The sequence below is a fragment of the Epinephelus moara genome, unplaced genomic scaffold (assembly GCF_006386435.1).
Source record: "Epinephelus moara isolate mb unplaced genomic scaffold, YSFRI_EMoa_1.0 scaffold321, whole genome shotgun sequence".
NCBI lineage: Eukaryota > Metazoa > Chordata > Actinopteri > Perciformes > Serranidae > Epinephelus > Epinephelus moara.
In genome coordinates this window covers 1-12,042 of record NW_026080883.1, presented here as the reverse complement: position 1 = coordinate 12,042, position 12,042 = coordinate 1, and the positions used below count along the sequence as shown (strand labels likewise).

The 12,042-nt window shown below is 42.5% G+C and overlaps 1 protein-coding gene across 1 annotated transcript in view; it reads right to left on the bottom strand.

Moving 5' to 3' along the window:
* Positions 1-12,028, bottom strand: part of LOC126387268 (suppressor of tumorigenicity 7 protein homolog) — a 16,664-nt gene extending 4,636 nt beyond the window's left edge. The window contains exons 1-9 of the mRNA XM_050039804.1: positions 11,940-12,028; positions 10,347-10,534; positions 10,143-10,240; positions 9,730-9,844; positions 7,535-7,607; positions 4,856-4,958; positions 2,725-2,875; positions 2,499-2,591; positions 86-228 (exon numbers count right to left, since the gene is read on the bottom strand). Of these exons, the coding sequence (XP_049895761.1) occupies positions 86-228; positions 2,499-2,591; positions 2,725-2,875; positions 4,856-4,958; positions 7,535-7,607; positions 9,730-9,844; positions 10,143-10,240; positions 10,347-10,534; positions 11,940-12,028 (1,053 nt within the window). The remainder of the gene's footprint in view (positions 1-85; positions 229-2,498; positions 2,592-2,724; positions 2,876-4,855; positions 4,959-7,534; positions 7,608-9,729; positions 9,845-10,142; positions 10,241-10,346; positions 10,535-11,939) is intronic.
* Between the last annotated feature and the right edge of the window lie 14 nt (positions 12,029-12,042).

Sequence of the window (12,042 nt, the reverse complement as noted above, 5' to 3'; positions counted from 1 at the left end):
ACTCTGTGTCTGTGTGTGTGTGTGTGTGTGTGTGTGTGTGTGTGTGTGTGTGTGTGTGTGTGTGTGTGTGTGTGTGTGTACTCACAGCTTTAGCAAACACTCCCATGAGTTCAGGGAACTGGTGTGTGAGCAGAGCCAGCATGGCGGTGAAGGAGCAGAGACCGGCTGTGAAGAGGATGAAGAAGGGCAGCTCCTTCTTAGGGTAGACTGACACCTCGTGAAACACTGCTTCCACGTGGGACAAACACACACACACACAAACACAAACACACACACACAGAAAGATAAAGTTAGTTTAGACATTAACATCACAGACTTTTCAAAATGTACTTTATGTCTGCAGGTGAGGTAGTTTTTTTTTTTGTTTGTTTGTTTGTTTGTTTATGGGCATGTATCTCATGGCACTCAGGTGAGTTCGGGACTTTATAAAAAGGTAGTGACCAAATGCCAGACTGTACACAGCAGGCATCAAAGACACAACTCCAGAAAAACACAAATATAGAGAGACGAAACGCAACAGAAGAGAATCTGAGCTTTTACTGTCACTGACGAGCATCTTTACAAATAGTAACCGACAATCCTGCGGAGTCTAAATCTGGAGCTAAATTGCAACGGGGCAAGTGTTACACTATACCAGGATATTTTGAAAGTGAGTTTTAACACCATCAAAAATACAGATGCTCCACTTTCCAGTAACCTGATAATAAGATGCTGTGTTGAGGCGATGTCTTGCAGTACATATCACGCGCCACCAGAGGTCAGTCTCTACTGGTAAAACAGGCAGCTGAGCTGAGAAAGATGGCAACTGCTTGTGGAGGGGATAACGTTACAGGACAAGTCCAAAGCTGGCCATCAACAGCAGAGGGAAACACAGCATGTCAACAGATTAGCTGTGCTGCTGCAGCTGCTGCATGGAAATGTTGTCTTTACAGAGTGTACACCAGTGAAATGTCAGGACCACCACCAATAAAACATCTGCCACCACATTTGATTTTCTATTTTCAGGCCGGCCGTTCATTAGGTGCGCTGTTGAAATATATTTATATTCATTGCTCCACAGTGTCGGACTGCACTCTGGGTACAGACGCAGCACCGATCACGCAAAGTGTTTTTGCAGCTGGAGNACATCTGCCACCACATTTGATTTTCTATTTTCAGGCCGGCCGTTCATTAGGTGCGCTGTTGAAATATATTTATACCATTTGGTTATTCATTGCTCCAAAGTGTCGGACTGCACTCTGGGTACAGACGCAGCACCGATCACGCAAAGTGTTTTAGCAGCTGGAGGCAACTTTTTGTACTTGTTCTTAATATAAATTAAGCTTTTTGCTCGCTGTTTTTGTTGCTACATGCGTCATGTTTCTGCGGTCTAAGCGCCTGGAGTTTTTGCTGGAGCGCTCTGAACTCCTCGAGGTGGAAAAAAACTTCAACTCAGAGCAGAAAATCGCCCCACGTCATCTCTGCTTTTTCCCCCATTGTCCAATTGGATGATTTGAGAGGCGGGCCTTCTTCCAGTAAGGTAAAGTTAAAAAAAATGTTCGGGGGAAAAGTAAACTTGAGATTGTTTCGATACAACTGAACGACAGACTCCCTCTGCTGTGAAAAGGAGGACTCAGTGTGGTCGTACGCAGACAGACGTGTCTGATCAGGTTACTGCTAACATACATTCAAACATATGGTGTGTGAACATACTGCTCCTGTATGGGAGGAAACACACTGCTGCTGCAGCTGTTAGCTCTGCGTCATATATGTGTGTCAGACGGGTTTAATAAGGCTGGAATTTAGAATCAGTTAAAACACAATGTTTTCTGTCTTTAACAAACATGACTGTCCGCAGAGAGAGACGTTTATACTGCAAATACACACACACACACACACACACACACACACACACAGGCCAGTGTGTTGCTGCTGGTGGCTGAGAGCCAACTTAATCAAGTGAAGGTTTGTGTGTGAAGACAGACGAGCTGCTGAGCAGACAGCACGACGACACACACATCACACACACACACACACACATACACACCAGTGCTCAGGACTAAGGAAGGAATTTGTCTCATCATCACAATTATTAATGACAAATTCAACCAGTCGATTTTGTGCCAGACATAAAATTAGCATAATTATTTTAAATGAAATGACTAAATCTACATCAGCCTCATAAATACTGACAAGACATCACACTTTGTCCCAAAGAATCAAATCAAACCCACCGTCAACAAACTGTAGATTCTACTACACACTAAACACGTCTATGTGAATAATGCTGCGGCAGTCATTCTATAATAACACACACTCCAGTACACATGATTTATCCATCAAGACTAAACTCCAGTTTTTATCACTGTTTTAACTTTTAACTAAACAGTCCTGCTAACAAACAGGAGGATCTACAGTAACATGTAAAAATAGATTTTTTTAACTGAAATTTTCAGACCATACTTTTTGCCTTGTACTGTATATGTATGAATGTGTGTGTGTGTCAGGGCGTGTCTTACTGGGTAGCAGCTCTCTGTCGGCCGTCTCTGTGCAGATGGGATATGGATAGAACAGGTGACCCTTCTCCAGAGGATACGGGATCATTCTGAATGCTGCAAACACACAAAAACACAAAGGTTTAATTAACAAAGGGCTGCAGGCGGCTAATTACCTCTTCAATAATTAACTGTGAATTACCATGTGGCCAGTGTGTGTGTGTGTGTGTGTGTGTGTGTGTGTACTCACTGCCCTCCCAGGTGCAGTGCAGCAGGTTGAGCGCCCCCTCGACCCTTTTCCAGTGCTGCAGGTGGAAGAAAGCGTAGGCGATGGCCTCGCTGTCTCCTCTCTTCAGGATGTGTTCTGGAGGAAGAATCAGACTCTTCATCTCCAGCAGATACTGAGGAGGAGGAGGAGGAGGAGGAGGAGAGACAGATGATCAGGTGACAGCAGTTTATCTGAATTTGACACAAATGGTAAATAAAATGCGTGTAGAAAAGAAACTGCATCTAAATGGCCGCTAAGAACCTGATTAATCAAACCAACAGCAGTCGTCTCTGAGACACGTCAGTCTGACTGGAGTTCATCATCTGTAAACTTTAATGTCAGGTTCAGACTACACAACATTTTTGTCTGTTCCTACAGTCACTATGTCACATTAGGCAAATCTTGCCATCAGACCTGACACACTACACGTTGGTCCACAACCAAACCTCACTGGTCGTCTTTCACGATGTGTCATGATGTCATTGGATTATTTTTGTCCTATTTTTATAATTACTTTTATTATTATTTCAGTCACTGTGTCTGTTCATGTATCAGCCTAGGTGTTATTCTTATTACAAAAAAGTGTCACCAGATGGGCGGAGCTACATTTGAAGTTATTGAAACAATAACAGTCACTGAATCCTCCAGAACAAGTTCCTGCAAATGTTTCACAATAAAAGCCTTTTCAGGAAATGAAGGGCTTCTCTCAGCTGAAATGATAGGGGGCTTTTAATTTGAAACAGATACAGGAAGTGTTGAGTTTTAAATGACGGCATGACACATTAACTTTAACAGGATTAAAACTAAAAACAGAATGAGAAACAAAGGCCTGTTTCTAATGACGTGTGTTGAGATGCAGCTGGTAGCCTCTGCAGTTGTGCTGAGTCAAGGCCCAGACACTCTGAATTTTATTCCTTTATATCCATTATGAAGAAAGAACATTCTTTGCTAGCTTGATGCTAATGGCAGTACTCAGTGGGTTGATAAAGTGCCTCTGCTGTTTCCTGTTTACTCTGTGTGCTAACGTCCCTACAGGAAATATCTAAAAGGCTGGGCTGTTGTTCTGCAGTTTCCATGGCAGCAGATCACTCTGTGTTCCTATTGGTCAAAGTGACGGCTGTGACGGGAGAAGTTGTGAACAACAAAAAGAAAATCAAACATGGCAGACTTTCTGTCAGGACATCATGAGGGGTCCCAGATGTGGCGTCAGTTGTCGTCTACTATAACACACTACACGAGATGAAACGATGGATTATTGCGTGCGACACTCATCAACGAATTTAGCAGACACCATACGACTCTGCGTTGGGCTTTAATCGGGCTGATCATGTAGTCTGAAGTCAGAATAACTCAAACCAAACCAGATCCTGATTCACATTAAATTCACTTTGCTGCTTTTTATTTCTCTATTTTTCTGTTTCTATATTGACAGTGATTCACATTATGAAATAGTCAGATGGATTAATTTCATGAATAGAGCAGCACAAGTGTGAGTTTAACATCATGTTCAAAGTAGATGACGTGTATTAGCTCAGTTTTATTGTGAATTTAAGAACCGACTGAACTGATAAACAGCAGCCGACAGACTTTATTATTTCTGAGCTGCTGTCGTTCTGAACATTTAATAGTTTTAGAGTTTCGTGTATCAACACGCCATCGTTTAAAATATTATCACAACAGGTTTAAGAAAAGATCGTTTCTCTCACCATGAACTAAAACCTTGACCACACATCAACATGGCAGAGTGTAGCTTATCACTCATATATCTGTATCACTGTATGATGTGTTTGAAGTCTCTGTTAAATAACACGTCCTGCTCAGTTTACATCATGCATGTTGGTTGACAATCAAAGTTCTCTTTATCAAAAGTGACTAATTATCTAATGTGTTTATTTAAACCCAGTGTGAGTGTGTGTCTGCTGTTGACAGAAACACATTCATGTCGGAACTCAACCACAGCCAATCATGTTTTACGTAAACAGTTTAACACCTTCACTGACAGGAAGCTGAGCCTGTGATCACAGTATGACCTCAGCAGCTGTAGTGTGTGTGTGTGTGTGTGTGTGTGTGTGTGTGTGTGTGTGTGTGCACTGTCAGTATTTATGAGTCTCACTTTAGGGACGTGAGGGTTGAACTCCACCGCTCTGTGGATGGCTTCTACTGCGTTCATCTCTGCTGTGCTCAGCCCTCGCCTGGATGCTGCTTCTGGAGAAAATCTACACACACACACACAGACACACAGACACACAGACACACACAGACACACACACACACAAATACTCCTGTCAGTGATCTCACATGGGATTGTACATCACTATATGAACAAAGTCATTTTGAAAACAACTCCCACAGTGGTGAATAAAGACGACTCTAACGTCACTAACCAGCTGCTGTGTATCAGAACATCACACACATCTCTGACATGTGAAGAGCGTCTGATACTCACATAAATAATATAAATAAAATGAAGTGAAGGTTTAAAGAACACTTGGATTAACATGTGAGGATCAGAGCAGCAGAAAACTCGAGTACATCACCAACAGATACTTTGACTGTTTCAGGCTGGAGATCGTGGATTTAATAATGAACAGAAAAGGGACACAGGTGGATTATAATCAGGAATAGGATGATATGAAACTTTCATGTCACAGCTATCCTGGCCAAAATGATTGTGAAGTGATGCTCAGGACATGTGGAAGCTTTCTTTCCAATCCTCACTGACAACAATCCCACTCTCGAAAGTGCTGCACCATCTGTTGGTTTGACTGGGCCTGATCAAAGACCACCGTTTTATCCTTGAAACACGTCGCAGTGTAAACACTGTGTAACATTATCTGTTAAACCATGCAACGGTATGAGGTGAGATCCATTAGAGTTATTGCTGGAATACTCCACCTGTCTTTGGGTGTAGATTTGTGGTGACGTGTGTTCGTGTCGTGACGCTCTGAACCATCCAGACGTTCCCTCAGGTAAAGATTTCTGAGCTGAGGTTGTTATCGCGTTTAACGATGGCACAGCTGTTTCAGAGCTGTGAGAGCGGTGATGTGTCTGACTGAGAATACTGAACTTCACCACACCTGCTGATCCAGACTAAATTCACCTTCACTGAGCGGTCTGCATGTTGTGCTGCTGCACGAGGTGCACGACAAGGCTCAAAATATTTATCAGGAGAATGCAGAAGAATTTATCTTTTCATCTATTTTTTCCCATCTTTTTTCTCTCCCACACATGTCCCCTTGGGGACTCCGTAGGGATCACTTTATCTCACATTTTGTAAGAAACAAATATTTTTATTTCATGACAGACACAAAACACACACATCTTTTTAAGTGAACATTCTTTTTAGTGACGAACAATCGAAACAATCTTACAAAGTGAGGCTTTTCAACTGTTTGAAATGATCCCTAACTCCATAAAACTTAGGACACTGTGTAAAACACAAATAAAAACACAATGCATTTGGGTTTTTTTTACCTATATTTACCAGATAACAGTGTGAAACAAGATATTTAATGTTCAAACTGATACTTTTTTTTATTTTTTATTAACACTGAATTTGATGCTGCAACACGTCCCAAAAAAGTTGGGACAGAGGCAACAAAAGACCGGGAAAGTTGTGGAACGCTCAAAATACACCTGGGACACTTCACAGGTAACAGATTAAAGTGTCATTATTGGGTATGAAAGAGACGTCCTCAAAAGGCTCAGTCGTTCACAAGTATGGACGGTCACATTGTGATTACTGTGTGGGCGAATAGTCCGACAGTTTAAGAACATTTTTTAATGCACGATGGCAGAAATTTAGGATTTCACCATCTACAATCTAAAATATAAAAAAAATGTAGAGGCTCTGGAGAAATGGCTGAAAACTAACACTGAATGCCCGTGACCTTTACTACATGGGCTGAGGAACACTGTGGAAAACCACTGTCAGTAAACACATCGCTGCTTCTACCAATGACAGTTCAGACTTTATCGTGCTCCCAAACACATTCTGAGTGTCGTTAAAAGAAAAGGTGATGTCACACAGCGGTGAACAGGCTCCTGTTCCAACTTTATTTTAATGTGTTACAGGCATCAAATTTGTGAGTGAGTGAGTGAGTGAGTGAGTGAGTGAGTGAGTGAGTGAGTGTATATTCACATTAAACAATGAAGTTTATCAGTTTTTTGAAACTGGAGTTGTATCTTTTTATATGAAATATGACGATACTTGATTAAGACCTTTTGTGTTTTTGAATTTGGTGTGTGTGTAGCCTGATTTTCTTTTATTGGTTGTTGCCCAGCAGTCTCTTTCGGTGCTGCTGGACATTATATTCATGATCATCCTGATAATGGAGAATTCAACATGATCAATTTACTGTGTTTTTTATTGCAAACATCGCTAGTTCTCAGACCACTTTTGACACTAAAATGAACATTAAAAATAATCAATGGGAGAAAAAAGATAAAGCTACAAACAGCTAATATGAATGTTTTGTGTGTGCACATACGAGTATGTTTAAATGGGTACACAGATTAAATAAAGGCTCTTTCTGTGGTTTAATGTGTGCACCATTATGATATGTTTTACAGTCATAAATAACCCTGTCCCTCTGGTTGACAGCAGCACACTGACAGAAACACTCAGTCACAGTGATCGACCCTCCAGGCAGCTCTGTATCATAGAGCTGAATAACTGCTCACCCACTGTCACTAAACCAGCTCCTCTCTCATTCACACTGAGCAGCTCCGGGGTCATGTTAAACTCTTAAATAGCAGAGCAGGTATGTAGCAGAAGAAAAGCGATACTCACTTGTCCGATACCGCCCTGGCTTTGAGCAAGGCTGCTGTGTAGCATATTGTTGCAGATTTGGGTAAGCTAATATCTGTGGAGGAGACACAAAGCAGACATGTCACACTGCAGCCGCCTCGAGGGGTTTGTGAACAAAGATAATGAGTTTGGGTTTCATCGCTTCGGGGGTGTTATCAAGTCTTATTTTTCACTCGTCCAACAGTTAAGTTTGATCTTAATTCTTTTTTCACTGATGTAAACACGACTCCAACACTGAGGCTGAGATATTCTATATAACATTAACATGGATGAATCAAAGACACTGTTACAGCTTTACCAGTGTTGTGTTACATCCTGACAGATCAATGTTGTATATCTTTATGTAGGTTGGTTTACAATGTCTGCTGCACTCTTACTAAATCCTACATATTTATTAACATCATCACTGCGAACAGTTTCACAAAGTAAATCTATTAAATTTCATGTTTATTTTGCCAATTCAAGTGAATTTAAGAGCTATTTTTCTGCCAAATTAACTCAAGTAAGTAAAAAACAAACATTGCTGTGTAAGGAAGCCATGGACAGCCGTGCTTGCAATTATTTTTTAATGCCATTATCCTGGGGTGGTAGAGCCGGCATCCCATGTACAAAGGCAATGTCCCCCTGCTGCCATTCATACTTAATCTGTCCTGTCTCATAAAGCCAAAAACCCACAAAAAAATCTTAATGCCATTATCTCAAGATCAAGAGTCAATCATTTTATTATCTTGAGATAAAAAAATAATTAAACACCAGAAAACAACTTTTGCTTAATTGAGACAGCGGGATAATTACAGAGAACTGTTAATCCACTAATAATCAGAGTAATAGAGTCAGAATAAAAATGGGAAGAGGCTGCTCTGATTGGAAGGAACTGTCAGTCGGGTTGAGAGAGATGATGTAAACCCTTGATAAACCCTTTGAGGCAGCTGTGGCTCAGAATGGAGTGTGGGTTGTCCACTGGGGCTGCAACTAACGATTATTTTCATTGTCGACTAATCTGACGATTATTTCTTCGATTAGCCGACTAATCATTTTATCGAAAAAATATGTTAAAACGTTGAAAAATGTCGGTCTGTCTCTCCCAAACCCCAAAATTATGTCATCTAATGTCTTGTTTCATACTCACGCCAAAGGGTTTTAGTTCACCATCACGGGAGAGTGTGTAAAGCTGCAAATATTTGAACGTAAGAAGCTGCAGTAAGAGTATTTTGGGGTACTTTTATAGTACTTTTCTATGATTCAAACTGATTAGTCGACTACTAAAATAGTCACCGATTATGTTAATAGTCGATAAGTCATCGATTAGTCGACTAATCTTTGCAGCCCTATCGTCCACTATTGGAATATCAAGGGTTCAATCCCCGGCTCCTCCAGTCTGCATGTCGAAGTATCCTTGAGCAAGATACTGAACCCTAAATTGCTCCTGATGGCTTCCTTCGGTGTGTGTGTGTGTGTGTGTGTGTGTGTGTGTGTGTGTGTGTGTGTGTGTTAAAAACTGAGTAGCAGGTGGCACCTTGTGCGGTAGCCTCGGCCACCAGTGTATGAATGTGTGTGTGAATAGCTGAGTGTGACTCGTAGTGTAAAAAGTGCTTTGAGAAGTTGGAAGACTAGAAAGACGCTATACAAGTGCAGTCCATTTACCATTGATGTGTAGTTTTCATCAGCTGCTACAGTTGTCATATCGCCACCTGATCTGGGATTTTTTCATTTGTACTTCGGTCAGTGTTTGTTGTCTTTAATTATAAATATAAATCTGAAATGACTCATAAGTAAGAAGAGGAAACAACCTTTGTCGTCTCATGATAACGGGTTGGTTATCTTGTTCTCGAGATAACAGCTCGTTTTCACAGGGTAACAAAATAATCAACTCGTGATCTGGAGTTAACGGCATTAAAAAAATAATAGCAAGCACAGCAGTTATCGGCTTCCCTGGCTATGGAAGTACAGGTTTGTAATATTACATACATTTATTAGTTTAAAAAAAAAACATAAATCTGTCTGCCAAAAAAAAAAAAAAAACTATAAAGTAGTTTTACAGCATTAATGAACATTTGAGTGGGCACACCACATAAGACATCAAGTACTTTGCCATCATTATACTGTATATAAACTGGGTTTTTAATCTCTATGTGAACATAGATAAAATCGTGGTGCTGTCTGTTCGAGTCCCTCACCGTCGTACTTGGCCAGAACGGCCTGGACGTCGGCGTAGTTCTGGAGCTCTAGTAGCGACTCCAGCAGGTTCTCGTGGATGTTGAACATACTGAGGAGAGGGAACTCCTTCATTAACTGGAAAACACACAACTGTTGTTACATGTAATACCGGACAGGGGGCGACACATGCACAGTCAGCAGACAACAGCTTTGGGTCATTATTATACAGTTACACAACGCTGTCTAGTTAAAGCCTTGTAATGTGAGTGAGTGTTGGACGTGTGGAGTTCAGTCTCCTGACAGCTGTAATCAAACTGATCTCATGTCGTCAGGAATCAAAGAACAACCTCCTGTCAGTCGTGTGTGTGTGTGTGTGTGTGTGTGTGTGTGTGTGTGTGTGTGTGTGTGTTCTGCTGGCAGACTGTGTACTTACATCTCTCATCATTTTAACTGCTTCTCGTGTTCGGCCGAGCTTTCTGGAGCACATGGCCAGTCTTCTTTTTATGTACACCAATACGTTGGTGTCTCTTCCTGGTGGAGGGACACACACACACATGATGTCACACATGCAGACCTCTTTTACTGGTCATATAAAGACAATTATGTGATGGACCAGTTTCCACCCGCTCATACTCACTGTGCTGGGCTTCATACTGTGTACCGTGATGTTGGAGCTGTTGGCTGCGGCGGTAACAGCCCTCTCCAGCTTTTAGCGCCTGTTTAAACAAACGTTCAGCCTCCATGATGGTTGTAGCTTCTTCCTCCGCCAGCAGGATGTACGCTGTCGCACAGCTACAGGAGAGGAGAGGAGGAGAGGAGCAGGATCTGTTAACCAGGAAATTACAAACTAACCTTATTCTCATATCCTCATGGAGACGTTCATTAATTTACCAACTCAATACACAGGGCGTCTTGTTTGTCTACACAGCGTGGCATCTCTGTGCTTTAAAACTGCGCTTACGCTTCATGTGTTTGTAAGCAGCATCTGACAGAGCACTGATCAAAGAAGTTTTCCTCTGAGTCAACGGGTTGTCACGGCCTTGATATGAGCTGAAAGCAACACACAGCACTGCTACAATTCCTCTGCAATGCCTTTGTAGTCGCAGATGCTCCTAAAAATAAACCCACACTGCAATGAAAACAACTTGTCTTCCCCTATGAATGATTCAGGTACACAGAGGGCCAATCTGTGGTGAGAAGCATCGACCCTCCCTCCAACAAAACCTGCTGCTTACAATCTTTCAGGTTATTCCATATTGAAGTCTACTAGCTAAAGAGCTGCACTGGGATCCCCGACTCAAATCATGTGGGAGGGGGCGGCGTTAACTTTGCTGCAAGTGGGAGCAGGCGGTCAAAAAGCAATCAGCAGGTCGCGGGAACTGTTGGAATATAACAAAATTAGAGGCGCCTCTCCTGATCAGTGTGTTTAAAGTTTGTCTCTTTATGGTCCCTCTCTGTGTACCGGTCACACAGGATGAGAGGGTGTGGGCTCACCGGCCAATCACAACCAAGTTAGGTAAGCTTCTTTACTTTAAAACATGACACACAACGTGATAAATGTTTGTATTTTTGTGTTAATTAGTGTTGCAACCATAAGTGACAGCTGTTCATATGTAACCAGCCCTCACCGACCTGAGCAGAGTACCCAGCCCCCTCCAGGCCGCGGGATCGGGCGGGGAGAAAACACACAAGATATCTTCCATACCCTGTTTAAAATCCTTAAACAAAACATCTAAAACTAGACCCTGGTGTTGCCTTGTTTGTTATTGCTGGTGGAGATGCATGCGCAGCAGGCCAAGCAAAGCACCCCAGACGTCCCTCTCCACAGCAACGCTTTCCAGCTCCTCCTGGGGGACCCTGAGGTGTTCCCAGGCCAGATGAGATATGTAATCCCTCCAGTGTGTTCTGGGTCTGCCCCGGGGCCTCCTACTAGTGGGACGTGCCTGGAACACGTCTAATGGGAGGCGCCCAGGAGGATCCTGATTAGATGTTGAACCACCTTAACTGAAGCCTTTCGACGCAAAGGAGCAGCAGCTCTACTCCGAGCTCCCTCCACATGTCCCAGCTCCTCCCCCTATCTCTAAGGTTGAGCCCAGACACCCTACAGAGGAAACTCATTTCAGCTGCTTGTATCTACGATCTCATTCTTTCAGTCACTACCCAGAGCTCATGACCACAGGTGAGGGTTGGGGCGTAGATGGACCAGTAAATCGAAAGCATCGCCTTCCACCTCAGCTCCCTCTTCACCACGACTGTCTGGCACAGCGCCTGCATCACTACAGACGCCACACCAAACTGCCGATCCATCTCACGCTTCATTCTACCCTCACTCA